Source organism: Panthera onca, chromosome X (assembly GCF_046562875.1).
Source record: "Panthera onca isolate mPanOnc1 chromosome X, mPanOnc1 haplotype 2, whole genome shotgun sequence".
NCBI classification, from domain to species: Eukaryota; Metazoa; Chordata; class Mammalia; order Carnivora; family Felidae; genus Panthera; species Panthera onca.
In genome coordinates, this window is record NC_138357.1 from 23,775,439 (window position 1) to 23,794,697 (window position 19,259).

Genomic DNA, 19,259 nt, shown 5'->3' on the forward strand with positions numbered 1-19,259 from the left:
AATAAGGAAATAGAAATCAAAACCACCATGAGATGTCATATCATGCTTAACATAATGCCTAGAATAAAAAAGTCAGATACTAACTAGTGTTGGTGAACATTTGTAAAAGTAGAAACTATCCTACAATGCTGGTTTGAATGAAAAATACCTCAGACACTTTGGAAAACAGAGTGAAATTTCCTGAAATGATTAAACATAATATTAGTATATTTCTCAGCTTTTCCATTTGTAGATATATAACCAAGGGAAATGAAAACATGTCTTTCAAAAAACATATTCAAGATTGTTTCCGGCAGCACATTTCTTAATAGTCAAAGGTGGGAAAAATCCAAATGTCTGTCAACTGATGAATGGATAACAAAATGTGCTATCTCCAAGCAATGTATGAACCTTGAAAATAATATATAAAGAAAATGAAATCAGTCACAAAAGTTCACATATTTTATCCTTCCATTGATAGGAAATATGCAAAGGTGGTAAATCCATACAGACAAAAAATATATTAGTGGTTGCTTAAGCCTTGGGGTGAATGGTCTGAAAGATGTGGTGGCTAAAGGGCATGGGATTCTGTTTGAACTGATGAAAATATACTAAATTGATATCTATGATGTTTGTACATATCAGTGAATATACAAAAAGCATTGTATTACATACTTTAAATGGATAAATTGTACAGTACATGAAATTTGTCTCAATAAAGTTGTTTAAAAATAATTGTAAGAATGGAGAAAATACAAATATTCTGAATGCTGCTGGAGCTGAGTTGGAGGCATCCCCACTCAGATCCAGACCAGTGTCCGGTACTTAGTTTCTCCCCTTACAAAGGGAAGGGTATTTAAGTAATCCCATAAACATCAGCTGAATAGAGCAGAAGAAACCAGAAGGAATCAGTTCTCTGGGACAAGGACATAGCTTGGTAATTTCACTTGGTATTAAAGCTTGATCTCTGCTTCAAATTCACAGGTTTATCAAAGCTGTTTGTAGGTATGGCTTGCCTTCCTCTGCTTTATGGCTCACCAAGCAGGAAGTGCATATGGCTCAGAAACCACACTCTTTAAAGTCTCTCTGATGATCTCTGAGAACAATTGTTACCATGGCTAGATTGTTACATAGGGGGAAATCATCCCTGAAATTGTCTCAGTGGGCCTTGGGCTATCTGAAAAGAGACAAAATTCATGGGTTAAGAGCAGTGTGTTTTTTTTTTTTGGGGGGGGGGGTTTGGAACAATCTAGTAGTTCTGCCTGAGTGCCAACCTGAGAACTTTGTAATCCTTTGGTTGTAATACATCCTTAGGTGCTTGTTATCTTACAAAGTGGCCAATTTTCCTTATTTTGTTGACATTTGGAAAAACACACTGTAAACATATTTAACACATATGTATTAGATATTCCAGCTATAATTTTTGACAATAGACCAAGAGTCTGCAAAGAAGGCCTGTCTGGAGAGACTGGATCCCATCATGTCATCAGTTTTGTCATGGGGCATCCTAAATTCAATATGCTTTTGCAGGAGCCAATTAGAAAAAGTATTTTGTAAGGAAGAAGTCCAATAAAGTATGAAGCCTTGCATTTGCACTACCCCCATGAATATGGACTGGTAACAGGATATGATGACATGGAGAAACTCTGGAAGTATCTTTTTGAGTGGAAGCTGGAAGTAAAGCCCTGTCAATGGCCTGTGCCCATGACTGAGCCATTCTTGAACCCAAGGGAAATTTGAGAGAAGATGGCAGAAGTGGTATTTGAGAACTTCAATGTGCCTGCCTTCTACCTGTCCAATTATACGGTGCTAGAACTCTATACAGCTCTACCTCTGTCATGGGACTAGTGGTAGACAGTGGGGATGAGGTTACTTGCACTGTCCCTACCTTTGAAGGTTACTCCCTGCCTAATGTTCTTACCAAGCTCTAAATGGCAAGGAAAGACAACACAGAACATACTACCTGGCTCCTACTCACTGGTGTGAGCACTTTCCCTTCCATATTTGACAAGGCTTTACCGGGTGACATCAAAGAGAAGCTGTGTTATGTGGCCTTGGAGCCAGAGAAAGAACTATGTAAGAGGCCAGATGAGACTGTGAGAGAATACAAACAGCTAATTGAGAATGCCAACTGAGAGAATACAAACAGTCAATTGAGAATGCCATCTACCTGGGGCTCCTGGGTGGCTCAGTCGGTTAAGCGTCCTACTTCAGCTCAGGTCACCATCTCGCGCGCGGTCTGTGAGTCTGAGCCCCACGTCAGGCTCTGGGCTGATGGCTCAGAGCCTGGAGCCTGCTTCCAATTCTGTGTCTCCCTCTCTCTCTGCCCCTCCCCCGTTCATGCTCTGTCTCTGTCTGTCTGAAAAATAAATAAAAAACGTTAAAAAAATTTTAAAAAGAGAATGCCATCTACATTGACGACCAGCTGTACCAGGTGCTTGAGATTCTTTGTGCACCTGACCAGCTGGGCATCAACAACCTGGGAATCTCAAAAATAATCTCTGGCAGCATTATGAAGTGTGGCACTAAAATTCAGAAGAATCTTTTTGTGGAAATTGTGCTGTCTAGGGGCATTCCTTGCTTCTCTGGGCTTGAGGAAAGTCTTATGAAATAACTGGAACAGCTAGCTTCCAAAGGGACTCCCATCAATATCACTGCTTCTTCTAATAGGTGTTTATCCGTGTGGATTGGTGCATCCACTGTGACTTCTCTGAACAATTTTAAACAGATGGGGAGTATCCCTACAAGTCTCAAGAAGTTTGGGAGATTTATTATTTAGAAAAGATGATCTTTAAAAACCTCAAATGTTTGGGACAACTCCAAATGTCAGATCATAGAATACCTATGGAAGGTGATATTGTGCTTCAAGCAAGATGTTCAGTAAAATTATTTTGCCTTTTTGGGCTTCAGTTCATTCTTGTTGCACATTGCTGTAACCATTGGTGTACAAATATCTGTATCTTCACGTTCAACTCTTTTGGGTATATATTTTAAGAGTGGGATTTCTGGGTCATATGTTAATTTCATGTTTATATTTTTGAGTAACTATCAAAATGTTTTGTGAGCAGCTGCATTGTTCCTTTTACATTCCCAAACACAAAGGATGAGGGTTCCTTATCTTCACATACTTTCCAACACTTATTTCCTGTTTTTGAATAATAGCCATTCTAAAGTATATGAACAGGTATCTCATGTTTTGATTTGCACTTCCCTAATGATTAGTGATATTCAGCATCTTTTTATATGTTTATTTTCCATTTGAATACTGTCTTTGGAGAAATATCTATTCAAGTCCTTGGCCCATTTTTTTAATGTTTATTTTTGAGAGAGAGAGAGAAAGAGAGAGAGAATGGGGGAGGGGCATAAAGAGAGGGAGACACAGATTTGAAGCAGTCTCTGGGCTCTGAGCAGTCAGCACAGATCCTTGGCCCATTTTTTGGTTAGGTTGTTTATATTTTTGCTGTTGAGTTGTCAGTGTTGTTTATATACTCTGGCTATTAAAACATTATCATATGTGTGAGTTTTCTTTTCTCATTTTTTTGGGGGGTTTTCACTCTCTGAATAATGGCCTTTGGTGAACAAGAAATTTTAACAAAGTACAATTTATTAATGTTTCCTTTTGTTGCATAAACATTTGGTGTCATATTTTAGGAAACCATCGCCAAATTGAAGGTCATGAATGTTTGCCCTATGTTTTCTTCTAAGAGGTTTATAGTTTCAGTTTTTAAGTTTGTTTTTAATCCATTTTGAGTTAATTTTTGTATATGTTATAAGTGATCTAACTTCATTATTTTGCATGTGGATATCTAGGTTTCCCAAGACCATTTACTAAGGAGACTCTTCCTTTCCAATTGTATACTTTTGGCACCCTAGTAGAAAATTAATTGAATGTATATGTATGGACTTATTTCTGGAACCTATATTTTTTATTACATGTATCTATAAGCCTATCCTTATGCCACTACCACAGTGTTTTGATTGCTATAACTTGGTAGTAAATTTTGAAATTGGAAAATGTAAGTCTTCCAACTTTGTTCTACTTTTTCAATATTGTCTTGGTTATTTGAGGTCTCTTTAAATTCCTTAGGAATTTTATAATGGGTTTTTCAATTTCTGTAAAAACATCATTAAGATTTTAATAGGCATTGTGTTGAATCTGTATATAACTTTCAGTAATACTGTTGTCTAAATAAAATCAAGTTCTCCAATTCATTCAGACAGGATATATTTTCATGTTTAAGGTATTCTTTGTTTTGTTCTGTTTTACAGCAATGTTTTGCAGTTTTCTGTGTACTAGTCTTGTGATTCCTTAATCAAATTTATTCCTAAGTATTCTTTCTTTTCTTTTTGATGCAACTGTACAATGACTTGTTTTCTTAATTTCTTGTTTAGGCTCTGGGCTAATTTTAACATGTTTTAACTCTATGTTTTATCTATTGACCATTACTAGAGATGAGGAAGTTAGTACAGTAACACTTCTTTCATTGTCTTCTTTCTCCTATCATGAGAGAGTTGTGATTCTAGGACTCTAGGACAATCCTTAGCTTAAATTTGTGTTTATTGACCTATTTACCAAATTTATGTCATCTCCCTTGGGGAAAATTCTCTCATCAAAATTTGACCTTCAGAAATTATGTGAGAACTCATGTTAAAACCTGTTAAGTCAGTATTTTTCTATATTGTGACCTGCAGAATGCTAATTATCCTCTTTTCTTCAAATGGCCTTTGCTCTTTGTCAGCATGGAAACTAACACACACACACACACACACACACACACACACACACACAATGTTCTATTGGTATGACTTCTTCACTCCACATCCTTTGCTTTTCTTCCATAAAGATCTGATCTACAGAAACAGTTCCCGTTCTTTTTTGGTATTGCCTATGTCCATAAGTTTATTTATTTATTCATATTATCTTTGCATATGTATACCATAAAACTGAATTTTACTTTTGGAGAAAGCTGTATCATACTATAAATGTGAAATTATATTGGGATGTAACTATTATCTCTCATTTTGCTCCTTATTGCACAGATGTTTTTAAGTATATTCTGTCAGTTTGTGCCACTGTTTTAAATTGAATAGAGTGTTATCTATTACTATGTTGGGGGATGCCTTTCAAAAGAAGAAAGTGGAGTTAAAAATAGCTAAATTTCTAACATTTCTAACATTATTTCTACCTTGAAGTTGGAAGCACAACTGCTTTTAATTTATATATTTATAGTGTATCATGACATATATTACAAACCTGGTTCAGTTTTCTCTTTACAATCATCACCATTCCTACCATTTTCTATTTTTTATATGAATTGTAAATCACTGAGTCATTTTCCACAAAAAGTACTATAGACTTCATTAAGATTATATTTAATTCATACATTTATTTGTAGAGTTTTTAGCTTTATCATATTAAATCTTCCAATGCGGGAATATTGCATGACTTTCTATTTACTTGGGAAATCTTCATGGATTGTTTTTCATTTGGGTCGTTCAAATTTAACCTTAGATTTAGTCTCACATTTTTTATGGTTTTGTACTCTTATGAGAAGGATATGTGTCTATAATATTTTCGAACTGATTTGCTAGTAGATAGGTAATCTATATACTTTTTATGGTAATCTCATATATCACACTTTTCTGTACTATTTTATCAATTCTAAAATATTTTGTATTCATTCTATTAGATTTAAGTAGATGATCACAATTGCAAAAAGCCATAGTTTTGGCTGTCTTTCAAGTATATACCATTTATTTATTTTCCATTACTTAGTAAAATAGTAAATAGTATTGGAATATGAATGTGACATGTGGTGCTCATAAACTTCCTTTTGCTTTATTAAGAAAAATTTAAAAAATTCTCATGTATAATATTTACAGGTAATTTATGAAAGTTGCTATCATAAAATTTGAGAAATTTAGAAATATTTTTCTGTTTAAAAAATTAGGAAATAGTGAAATTTACAAAATTCAGTTCTAGCATCTACTAAGGCAATCATATTTTTTCCTTTACTCAATTAATGTGGACAAATATTACTAAATGGTGGCTATATTTGGTGATCTAATATTTTACTTAGGAACATTAAATCTGATCCCAAGTGAGTTAGTATCAAAATTATTTCTTTTTAGTCTACTGAAGTTTTATAACTGAGGATGTGATGGCTTCAGAGAATGAATTTGGAATCTAATCTGCATATTTCTAGGGACAGTGGCATCCATGCTTTTGTCTTTTCAGAATTCTTTCCATTCATCTTCTTAAATAAATCTTATATTTCTAAAAATTTTAAAGTTGTCTTCTTCAAATTTGATTCATTAAGCTATTTGAAAATTTATATACATTATTTAAGAGAGGAGTCCAATTTAAATATTTTTATTTCTGCTTTAATGAAGTATAATTGACATATCAAAATTAACTATATTTGAGTTGTAAGTGTACCTTTTTAAGGTAAACAAAGTCATGGTTTAATATACATATACACTATAAGATGATTACCACCATTAAGTTAATTAATACATTCATCATCTCACATAGTTACCTTTTGTGTGTGTAGGATAAAAACACTTCATATATTCTCTCTCATCAAATTTCAAGTATGTAATACAATATTATTAACTATAAGCAGCATGATGTATATTATATTCTTAGAACTTATTCAGCTTATAAATGAAATTTTGTGTCATTTGACTAACATCTCTCCATTTCCCCTACTCCCCAGAACCTGACAACCACCATTTGACTCTGGTTCTAGGTGTTTGATTTCACTGATTCCACATATTAGTATTCTACAATATAGTATTGTCTTTCTGTGTTTGGCTTATTTCACTTAGCATAGTGTTCTCCAGGTTCATCCATGTTGTCACAAATGGCAGGATTTTCTCCTTTTATGACTAAATAATATTCAATATATTATATAATTATTATATATTAAATATGGAATATATAATTATATATAATTATTTATATAAATATAATTGTATGTAAATATCCCATAGTGTATATGTGTGTGTGTGTGTGTGTGTGTGTATACATATACATATATATAATTTATCCATTTATGTATCAACAACAGACATTTCAGTTGTTTCTATGTCTTGGCTATCATTATTTATAAAGCATTATTATTAACATTATTCATGTTGTAGTGAACATGGGAATGCACATATCTCTTTGAGATCCTGATTTAATTTTCTATGGATATATACCCAGAAGTGGTTTGCTTAGATCATATACTATTTTTGTTTTTAACTTTTTAAGGAACATCCATACTGCTTCCCATAATGGCTGTACTAATATACATCCCCACAAACTGTACAAGTGTTCCATTTTCTCTGTACATTTGCCAAAACTTATCTTTCGTGTTTTTGATAATTGACATTCTAAAAAGTGTAAGGTAGTATTTCATTGTGTGGTTTTTTTAAATTTTTTAAAATGTTTATTTATTTTTGAGAAAGAGAGAGACAAAGTGCAAGTGAGGGAGGGGCAGAGAGAGGGAGATACGGAATCTGAAGCAGGATTCAGGCTCTGAACTGTCAGCACAGACCCCGAGGTGGGGATTGAACTCACAAACCATGAGATAATGACCTGAATCAATGTCAGAAGCTTAACTGAGCCACCCATGCACTCCTCATTGTGGTTTTGATTCCCTGATGGCTACTGATGTTGAACACATTTTCATATACATGGTGGCCATTTGTAGGTTTTCTTTGTAGAAATATCTATTCAAACACTTTGTCCATTTTTAAATTGTGGTATTTGTTATTTTGCTATTGAGTTGTAGGTGTTCCTAATATATTTTGGATATTATCCTCTTATCAGATATACATTTTGCAAATATTTTCTCTCATTCAAAAGATGGCCTTTTCATTTATTTGTTTCCTTTACTGTAGAGAAGCCTTTTAGTTTTATGTAGTTCCATGGTTGATTTTTTTCTTTTGTTGCTTGTGCTTTTGGTGTCATATCCAAAAATTCATTGTCAAGACCTATGTCAGTTAGCTTTTTCTCTATGTCTCCTCTATGATTATTACATTTATGTCTTCAATCCATTTTGAGTTAATTTTTGTAAGGATTCAGTTTCATTCTTTTGCATGTGGATATCTTTTTGCCAAAAATATTAAAGAGACTATCCTTTCAGTTTTGTGTATTTTGGCAACCTTGATGAAAATTGTTTGCATATGTGTGGAATTGTTCCTCAGCTCTCAGTTCTGTTCCATTGGTTTATATGTCTGTTTTTTTTTTTTTATGTCAATAACATACTGTTTTGATTATAATAGCTTTGTAATATAGTTTGGAATGAGGAAGTTTGATGTCTCCAGCTTTGTTCTTTCTCAAGATTGCTTCAGTTATTCAGGGTCTTTTGTGGTAGTATATGAATTTTAGGATTGCTTTTTCCTGCTACTGTGAAAAATGCCATAAGAATTATATTGAATTTGTAGATTATGTTGAATAGCATAGAGAATTTAACAATATTAATACTCCCAATCCGCAAACATGGAAACAAATATTTCAATTTATTTGTGTCTTTTTTCATTTCTTACAGTTTTAGTGTACAGATTATTAACCTTTATGGTTAAATTTATCCCTAAGTAGCTTATTCTTTTTAATGTTATTATAAATAGAATTGTTTTCGTAATTTTATTTTTGGATAGTTCATTGCTAGCATATAGAAATGTAGCTGATTTTTTCTATATTGAGTTTGTGTCCTGAAGCTTTACTAAGTTTATTTATTAGTTCTAACATTTCTTTTTAATTTTTCAGGATTTTGTATATTAAAGATCATGTAAACAAAAGAAACAATTTAACTAATTCTTTTCTCATTTGAACCCTTTTATTATTTTTTCCTAATTTTCTGTGTAAGACATCCAGTACTATGTTTGAATGGAAGTGGTGAGAGTGGGCACCGTTATCTTGTTCCTGATCTTTGGGGTAATATTTTAGATTCTTACTAATAAGTATGTTGTTAGCTGTGGGCTTGTCCAAAAGGCCTTTATTATATTAATGTATATTACTTTTACTATTTCATTAGAATTTTTATCATGAAAGGATGTACACTTTTTTAAAATTCTTTTTCTACATCTATTGGGATGATCATGTTTTTTATTCTTCATTCTGTTAATGTGGTATATTACATGTATTGACTTACATGTGTTGAACCTTTCTTTCTTCCCAGAGATAAATTCCACTTGATCATGGTGTATGATCCATTTAATGTGCTCTTGAATTTGTTTGTAGTATTTTGTTGAAAATTTTTGCCTCACTATTCATCAGGGATATTGGCACACAGTTTTCTTTCTTATAGTGAGTGCCCTTATCTGGTTTTAGTATCAAGGTAATGCTGGCCTTGTAAAATGAATTTTGGAGTTTTCTCTCCTCTTCAAATTTTTAGAATATTTTCAGAAGAATTAACATTAATTCTTCTTTAAGAGTTTGGTAGAATTCACCTGTGAAGTCTTGGGCTTTTCTTTGTTGGGAGGATTTTGATTACTGATTCAATCTCCTTACTCATTATTAGTCTGTTCAGAATTTCTATTTCTTCATGTTTCAGTCCTGGTAGGTTGTATGTTTCTAGGAATTTATGTTGTCTAATTTGTTGGCATATAATTTTTCATAGCAGGCTCTCATGATATTCTGTATTTCTGTTGTATCAGTTGTAACATTCCCTCTTTCACTTATATTTTGTTGAGTTCTCTTTTTTTTCTTTGTAAGTGTATCTAGATGTTGGTGAATTTTGTCTATTTTTTTAATAAACCAACTCAGTGTCTTTGATATTTTCTACTGTTTTCATATTCTCTATTTCATTTATTTCTGCTTTACACTTTATTTTCTTTCTTGTGCTAACTTTGGGTTATTTTGTTCTTCTAGTTTCTGGAGGTATAAAGTTAGGTTGTTTACTGGAGCTATTTATTTTTTCTCTAACATATGCATTTCTCACTATGAACTTCACTCTTAGAACTATTTATGGTGTATCCCATAAGTTTTGAAATGTTTCCATTTTTGTTTATTTCAAACTTTGTTTTAAGTTTCCCTTTGGTTACTTCTTTGAACCATTGGTTGTTCATAAATGTGTTCTCTAATTTCCATGTATTTGTTTATTTTCAAGTTCTATTTCTGTTATTGATTGTTAATTTCATATCATTGTGGATAGAAAAGACAGTTGGCATGATTTAAATCTTTTGCTAAGACTTGTTTTGTGACCCAGCATATGATCTGTGCTAGAGAATGTTCCATGAATGTGTAACAAGCATGTGTATTCTACTGCTGTTGGAAGGAATGATATGTTTGTTAGGTTTTACATGGTCTAAAGTATGGTTGAAGTCCAAAGTTTCCTTATTGATTTTATGTGGATGTTGTATACATTGTTGAAATTGGTATACTGAAGCCTCCTACCATTATTATATTTTTCTATTTCTCCCTTCAGTTCTGTTGGTATTTGTTGAATATATTTATCAGCTCTGATATTGAGTGCATATATATATTTATAATTATCTTATCCTCTTGATGTATTTATTCCTTTGTCATAGTATAATGACCTTTTTCTGTTGTTACAGTTTTTGACTTGAGATATATCTTGTCTAGTATAAGTATAGCTACCTTTGTTGTCTTTTAGTTTACTTTTCATCTACATGGGTTATCTTTTTCTATCCCTTTACTTTGAGACTATGTATGTCCTTAAAGCTCAAGTGAGTCTCTTATAGACAGCATATAGTTGGGAATTTTTTTTTTCTTTAAGGTGTACACTTTATTGAACTGGTCTCAAGTCAGTGTACAGGTAAGACCTGGCTGCCTTTGTGCCTCAACCATACTCCAAGGGAGACTGAAAGTCTTCATACATCTCAGCTTGGAGGGACAAAAATGGAGGCTATGTGGGCAGACCATTCAAAGTAAAACAAAAAGAGCAAGTATTAAGACAACTATTTTAAAAATGCAGACTACTTAATTTACACAAAAGTAATGCTATCACCCTTCCTTGTGTGGACTCCATGAGAACTGGCTCTTCTCGGGGAGAAATGGGGAGGCCTTTGGGAAGATTAGGGGCTTTCTGTAACAATGCATCTCATGATATTTGGAATAACTTTAAAAAAGAACAATGTAGAAAGTCATTGGCCACACAGTAGAACTTTGGAAATGCTTGTCCTAACCAACTGCTGTCACCTTCACTATTCCAGTGTTTAAATCTTGAGTCAAACACCAAAAAAATCCAAAAACAAAAAACAAAACAAATTTTAAAAAATAAATAAAGCCATGCCAATCTCATCTCATTTTCTGCACGAGTTAGGGTTTCTCAAGAAATGGTGTATCATGACTAAAGTAACAGTCTGCCTAGAAGCATTTTCAGTGGATAATGTAGGGGCCCAACTCATTGTTCTCCTGCTTGCTGATCCACATCTGCTGGAAGGTAGACAGTGAGGCCAGAATGGAGCTGCTGATCCACAGTGTACTTGTGTTCAGGAGGTGTGAAGATCTTGATATTGTGCTGGGTGCCAGGACAATGATCTCCTTTTGTGTCCTATCAGTGATTCTGGGGTGCTAAGTGGTTCTACCAGATAGTACCTTGTTGGTGTACAGGTCCTTGTGGATGCCAACATCACACTTCATGATGGAGCTAAAGGTAGTTTCACATATACCACAGGATTCCATGCCCAGGAAGGAAAGGTATTTTCATGTATACCACAGGATTCCATGCCCAGGAAGAAAGGCTGGAAGAACACCTTGGTGCAGTGGTACTGCACATAGCCGATGGTGATGACCTGCCTGTCTGGTAGTGCATACCTCTTTCTCAGGGAGGAGCTGGAGGCCACAGTGGCCATCTACTGTTCAAAGTCCAGGAGGATGTAGCACAGCTTCTCCTTCATGTAACACATGATTTCCTGTTTGGTAGTGGTGGTGAAGCTGTAGCCATACTCTATAAGAATCTTTATAAGGTAGTCTGCCATGTCCAATCCAGCTAGGTTCAGATGCAGGATGGTATGGGGAAGGGCATACCCCTCACAGATGGGCACAGTATGGGGTACCCTGTCACCAGAGTCCATCATCATGCCAGTGGTAAGACCAGAGTAGGACTGGGACAGGATGGCCTGGATAGTCACATGGCTGGGATGTTGGTCTCAAACATGATCTGAGTAATCTTCCCATGGTTGGCACTGGGGCTCAGGGGAACTTGGTCAGTGAGCATGGAGTGCTCCTTGGGGGCCACACAAAACATGTTGTAGAAGGTGTGGTGACAGATCTTCTCCATGTTATTTTAGTTGGTGATGATGCTGTGGTGGATGGGATACTTCAGAGTCAGGATGCCCTTTTTGCTCTGGGCCTCATCACTCATGTAGTAGTCCTCTGGCCCATGCCCACCACCATGCCCTGGTGCCAGGGAACATGCCATGATGGAGGGGAAGACAGCCTGGGAAGCATTGTGGGCTGTGAGGCCAGACTTGTGTATGTTTATTAAATCATTTCAGCCATTCAGTGATCTTTTATTGGAGAGTTTAAGTCAATTCTGTTTAAAGTAATTATTGATACATAAGAACTTAGCAGCACTATCTTTTAAATTATATAATATATATTTATTATATATCTAATTACATCTAATTATATCTATATATAATTGAATTTGTATTTATTTATAAATATGTTTATATATTAAAATATATTATTTATAAATATATAAAATATATCCTTGGTATTTGCCTCATGTTTGTCTACCATTCTTACTCATTTCTGCCTTAATTTTAAGTGATTTTAAATATTTTTCAGTACTCCATTTTTAAAATGGCATATTGCCTCTACTTTTTAGCATTTGTATTTATTTCTTTAAGGATCAAAATGTGTATCCTAATCAGAATTAGTATTTTACCTTTTCACATAAAATAGAAGATTCTTATAGGAACATATGTCCATTCACCTCCACTGATTGTTCTGTTGTTTTCATATCTAGTTCCATGAATATTTTAAAACATAAAATATAAAAAACTTGTGAAAACTCAGTTGTTTTTTACAGAAATTAAGGGAAAAAAGTAGTCTTTTATATTTAACCACATATTAACTGTTTCTGGTGTTTTTATTCCTTCCTGGAGATCTGAAATTCCATCTGATATAGTTGTCCATTATCCTGAAAACTTTCCTCTAGCAATTATTTATTAAGGGTATTCTTGTAATTAATTCACTACCTTTTGTTTATCTGAAAAGGTCTTCATTTTATATTCATTTATACCAAATGTTTTCACTCTATAAATAATTTTATCATTTCAGAATCATCTGGCCTCCATTGTTTCTGATGAGAAGATCACAATTTTGTATAAAATTTTCTCCCTTTATAATATTGCTTCTTTTCTGTTTTCAAGATTTTCTCCATACTCTAGTTTTCATCAGTTTTACTATGATGTTTTTAGATTTAATTTTACTTGTATTTGTTTTAAATTTGCTGCATACTGATATTTTTCACCAAATTTTGGATGTTTTCAGGTACATTTTCTGATATGCTTTTTATTTTAGAGCAGTTTGAGATTTACAAAGTAATTTGAAGTTAGCACAAAGAGCTCCCATATACCACACACCAAGTTTCCCCTATTATTAACAACTTACCTACTATGGTACATTTGCTACAATTAATGAACCAATATTGATGCATTATTATACCTAAAAGACAAAATTTGGATTTATTAATTTTTACTTAATGTCATTATCTGCTTCTGGAAGATAATGCTTCACATGCAGTTTCATGTTTCTTTAAGTTCTTCTTGGCAGTGAGAATTTCTTAGACCTTTCTTCATTTTGATAACATTGATAACTTTGAGAAATACTGTATTGTAGAATGCCTATATTCATAGAAAATATGGAGTTTAAGATGTTTGATATTTTTTCATGGTTAGATTGGGATTTATGTTTTGGAAGAATACCACAGAGACAAATTGCCATTTTCATCATGTCCTATCAAGGGTATACTCTATCAAAATTACTTATCACTGCTATTAACCATGAGTACACAGCTGAGGAAGTATTTATTATTTTATCCACTTTAAAGTTACCTTTTCCCCCTTTTCATGCTGCACTCTTTGGAAAGAAGTCATTATGCACAGTATACACTCAAAGTGTGGAGAGTCATACTCTACTTCACTAGAGTTGGAACATCTACATGAAATATTTGGAATTTTTTTTGCATGGAATATTTGTCTCTTATTCCTAATTTATTTATTTTTTCAAGAACTTGTTGATATCAGCATGAATGTGAAGGTATTTATCTTAAATATTGGATTATTATTTCATACAGCTTTACTTATTGTGTTGCTCAAATTTCTAAACAGCTTAGGCCATGGAGAACTCACACTTTAATTTGCTTCATTTAACAATTTGTTTTGAGTCATATTTTTAGCACTTTTTTTACTTTTTGGCACTAGAGGATCCCTTTTATACTTTCTTCCATAGTTCTAACTTAAGTTTTTCTTCAAAATTATGTCCTGAATTCTTTTGATTGGAGAGTGGTATTAGAAATCAGTATTTGGTAGCTAGGTGTGCACTTTGCTTTAGGGGTGGCATTACTTCTAGCCCTCTCAGCAACAGAGCATGGATATATGTGTGTGTGTGTGTGTGTGTGTGTGTAGTAACCCATGCACATAGATATCTATAAGTATTTTTTATAATAAATCAGTTGTATCTATGTAAAGCTAAATATGGGTTTATATTGATGTTTCAAATTCTAATTTATTAACATATGGATCATCTTAGCCTCCTACCCTTGCTTACTTTAACCTTCCACCCAACAGTGAGAAACCTGATTCCCTAACACTATACATTTATTTAATTGCTCAATTCCAGCATATATTTATAGTGGTGTCAGAATTGTTTACCTCTGTTCCTGAGGGAAATAATTTAACTTATTATAGTCCAATGCTTATATACAAGATCTTTTGCCTTTAGTCCCCATTCATTTCCAAAGCTTTTTAGGTTAGTAGCTCTGTCCCTTACCCTCCACAGTGAGGTTGTTTCATACATTTTTATACATTTTTAAATTATTATTTTTTATTTTATTTCTTTCCTTTTTAAAAATTATTTTATTTTATTTATTCTCAAGTTAGCTAACATACAGTGTAGTCTTTGCTTTAGGAGTAGATTCCAGTGATTCATCACTTACGTATAAACCCCAGTGCTCATCCCAACACGTGCCCTCCTTAATGCACATCACCCACTTTCCCCCACCCCCACACCCCACCCCCATCAACCCTCAGTTTGTTCTCTGAATTAAAGTGTATCTTATGGTTTGCCTCCCTCTGTTTTTATCTTATTTTTCCTACCCTCCCCCTATGATCATGTTAAGTTTCTCAAGTTCCACATATGAGCAAAATCATATGACATCTGTATTTCTCTGACTGATTTATTTCACTTAGCCTCCAGTTCCATCCATGTTATTGGAAATGGCAAGAATTCATTCTTTTCATTGCTGAGTAGTATTCCATTGTATGTATATACCACATATTCTTAATCCATCAATCAGTTGATGGATATTTGGACTCTTTCCATATTTTGGCTATTGTTGATAGCACTGCTATAAACATTGGGGTGAATGTGCCCCTTTGAATGAGCACTCCTATATCCTTTGGATAAATCTCTAGTAGTGTAACTCCTGGGTTGTAGGGTAATACTAATTTTAAACTTTTGAGGAAACTCCACTCTATTTTCCAGAGTGGCTGTAACAGTTTGCATTCCCACCAACAGTGCAAAAGGGTTCCCCTTTCTCCACATCCTCACCAACATCTATTGTTTCCAGACTTGTTAATTTTAGCCACTCTGACCAGTATAAGGTGGTATCTCAATGTAGTTTTGATTTGTATTTCCCTAATGATGAGCAATGTTGACCATCTTTTCATGTGTCTATTTGCCATCTGGATGTCTTCTTTGGAAAAGAATACATTCATGTCTTCTTCCCATTTCTTCACTGGATTATCTGTTTTTCAGGTGTTGAGGTTGGTAAGTTCTTTGTAGGTTTTTGATGCTAACCCTTTATCTGATATGTCATTTGCAAATATCTTCTTACATTTCATAAAGTGCCATTTAATTTTGTTGATTGTTTCCTTTGCTGTACAAAAGCTTTTTCCCTTTTATTTCCCTTGCCCTTGGAAACATGTCAAATAAGAAGTTTCTGTGACCAATGTCAAAGAGGTTGCTACCTGTTTTCTCCTGTAAGATTTTGATGGTTTCCTGTCTCACATTTAGGTCTTTCATCAATTTTGAGTTTATTTTTGTATATGGTGTAAGGAAGTGGTCCAGTTTCATTATTCTGCATGTCCCTGTCCAGTTCTCCCAGCACCATTTGCTAAAGAGACTTTTTTCCATTGGATGCTCTTTCGTGTTTTGTCAAAGATTAATCGGCCATGTATTTGTGGGTCTGTTTCTGGGTTCTCTATTCTATTCCATTAGTTTATGTATCTGTTTTTATCCCAACACTATAATGTCTTGATGATTACAGGTTGTAATACAGCCTAAAGTCCAGGATTGTGATGTCTCCAGCTTTGGTTTTCTTTTTCAACATTACTTTGGCTATTTCGGGTCTTTTATGCCTCCATCCAAATTTTAGGATTGTTTGTTCTAGCTCTGTGAAGAATGTGGGGGCTATTTTGATAGGGATTGCATCAAATGTGTAGATTGATTTGGGGAGTATCAACATTTTAACAATATTTGTTCTTCCAATCCATGAGCATGGAATGTTTTTCCATTTCTTTGTGTCTTATTCAATTTCTTTCATAAGCTTTCTATACTTTTCAGCATACAGATCTTTTTACCTCTTTAGATAAGTTTATTCCTAGGTAATTTATGGTGAAATTTTAAATGGGATTGATTGTCTGATATCTCTTTCTGTTGCTTTATTAGTGGTGTATAGAAATGTGACCAATTTCTGTACATTGTTTTTATACTTGTGACTTTCCTGAATTCCTATATCAGCTCTGGCAGTCTTCTGGTGGAATCTTTTGGTTTTTCCATGTAGAGTATCATATCATCTATGAAGAGTAAATGTTTGACTTCTTCTTTGCCAACTTGGATGTCTTTTATTTCATCATGTTGTCTGATTGCTGAGGCTAGAACTTCCAACACTGTGTTAAAGAGTGGTGAGAATGGGTATCCCTGTCGTGTTCATGATCTCAGGGGGAAAACTCTCAGTTTTTTCTCCATTGAGGCTGATATTAGCTGTGGCCTTTTATGTATGGCTTTTGTCATGTTAAAGTATGTTCATTCTATTCCAACTTTCTTGAGGGTTTTTATTTAGGAAGGATGGGGTATTTTGTCAAAGGCTTTTTTCTGCATCTATTGAAAGGATCATATGGTTCTTAAGCTTTCTTCTATTAGTGTGATGTATCACATTGGTTGATTTTCAAATATTGAACCAGCCCTACAGCCCAGGACTGAATCACACTTAATACTGGTGAATGATTCTTTTAATGAACTATTTAATTTGATTTGCTAGTATCTTGTTGAGAATTTTTACATCCATGTTCATCAGGGATATTGGCCTGTAATTCTCCTTTTTAGTGTGGTCTCTGTTGGGTTTTGGAATCAAGGTAATGCTGGCTTCATAGAATGAGTCTGGAAGCTTTCCTTCCTTTTCTAATTTTTGGAACATTTTGAGAATAGGTATTAACTCTGCTTTACATGTGTGGTAGAATTCCCCTGGGAAGCCATCTGGTCCAGGACTCTTATTTGTTGGGAGATTTGGGAGATTTTTGATAACCGATTTAATTTATTTGCTTGTGATGGGTCTGTTATAATTTTCTACTTCTTCTTGTTTGAGTTTTGGTAGTATGTGAGTGTCTAGGAATTTGTCCATTTGTTCCAGATTGTCCAGTTGTTGGCATATATTTTTTCATAGTATTCTCTAATAATTGTTTTTATTTCTGTGGTATTGGTTGTGATCTCTCCTCTTTTATTTATGATTTTATCTATTTGGGTCCTCTCTGGTTTCTTTTTGAGAAGTCTGGGTAGGGGTTTATCAGTTATGTTTATTCTTTCAAAAAACCAGCTCTTTGATTCATTAACCTATTCTACTTTGTTTTGTTTTGTTTTGGAGTCCATATCATTTATTTCTGCTCTAATCTTTATTATTTTACTTCTTCTCCTGGCTTTGGGTTTTCTTTGCTTCTGCCTTTCTAGTTCATTTACATGTAAAGTTACGTTGTGTATTTTGGACATTTCTTGCTTCTTCAGATATGCCTGAATTGCAATGTATTTTCCTCTTACAATGCATTTACTGTATCCCAAAGCATTTGCACTGTTGTGTTTTCATTTTCATTTGCTTCCGTATATATATAAAATTTCTTTTTTTTTTTTTATTTTTTTTATTTATTTATTTATTTATTTATTTTTTTAATATATGAAATTTACTGTCAAATTGGTTTCCATACAACACCCAGTGCTCATCCCAAAAAGTGCCCTCCTCAATACCCATCACCCACCCTGCCCTCCCTCCCACCCCCCATCAACCCTCAGTTTGTTCTCAGTTTTTAACAGTCTCTAATGCTTTGGCTCTCTCCCACTCTAACCTCTTTTTTTTTTTTTTTTTTTTTCCTTCCCCTCCCCCATGGGTTTCTGTTATGTTTCTCAGGATCCACATAAGAGTGAAACCATATGGTATCTGTCTTTCTCTGTATGGCTTATTTCACTTAGCATCACACTCTCCAGTTCCATCCATGTTGCTACAAAAGGCCATATTTCATTTTTTCTCATTGCCACGTAGTATTCCATTGTGTATATAAACCACAATTTCTTTATCCATTCATCAGTTGATGGACATTTAGGCTCTTTCCATAATTTGGCTATTGTTGAGAGTGCCGCTATAAACATTGGGGTACAGGTGCCCCTATGCATCAGTACTCCTGTATCCCTTGGATAAATTCCTAGCAGTGCTATTGCTGGGTCATAGGGTAGGTCTATTTTTAATTTTCTGAGGAACCTCCACACTGCTTTCCAGAGCGGCTGCACCAATTTGCATTCCCACCAACAGTGCAAGAGGGTTCCTGTTTCTCCACATCCTCTCCAGCATCTATAGTCTCCTGATTTCTTCATTTTGGCCACTCTGACTGGCGTGAGGTGGTATCTGAGTGTGGTTTTGATTTGTATTTCCCTGATAAGGAGCGACGTTGAACATCTTTTCATGTGCCTGTTGGCCATCCGGATGTCTTCTTTAGAGAAGTGTCTATTCATGTTTTCTGCCCATTTCTTCACTGGGTTATTTGTTTTTCGGGTGTGGAGTTTGATGAGCTCTTTATAGATTTTGGATACTAGCCCTTTGTCCGATGTGTCA

General features: G+C 34.2%; 1 protein-coding gene and 1 pseudogene across 1 annotated transcript; one reads left to right on the forward strand and one right to left on the reverse strand.

Moving 5' to 3' along the window:
• Nucleotides 1-1,365: 1,365 nt before the first annotated feature.
• On the forward strand, nt 1,366-2,758 carry ACTRT1 (actin related protein T1; the record flags this gene model as incomplete). Its single annotated transcript, XM_081792598.1, is given in 3 exon segments — nt 1,366-1,791; nt 1,794-2,105; nt 2,381-2,758. Coding segments are annotated over 3 exon segments (1,116 nt in total), but the record flags the coding sequence as incomplete, so codon positions are not given.
• Nucleotides 2,759-11,299: 8,541 nt separating this feature from the next.
• On the reverse strand, nt 11,300-12,356 carry LOC145713704 (actin, cytoplasmic 2 pseudogene; annotated as a pseudogene).
• Between the last annotated feature and the right edge of the window lie 6,903 nt (nt 12,357-19,259).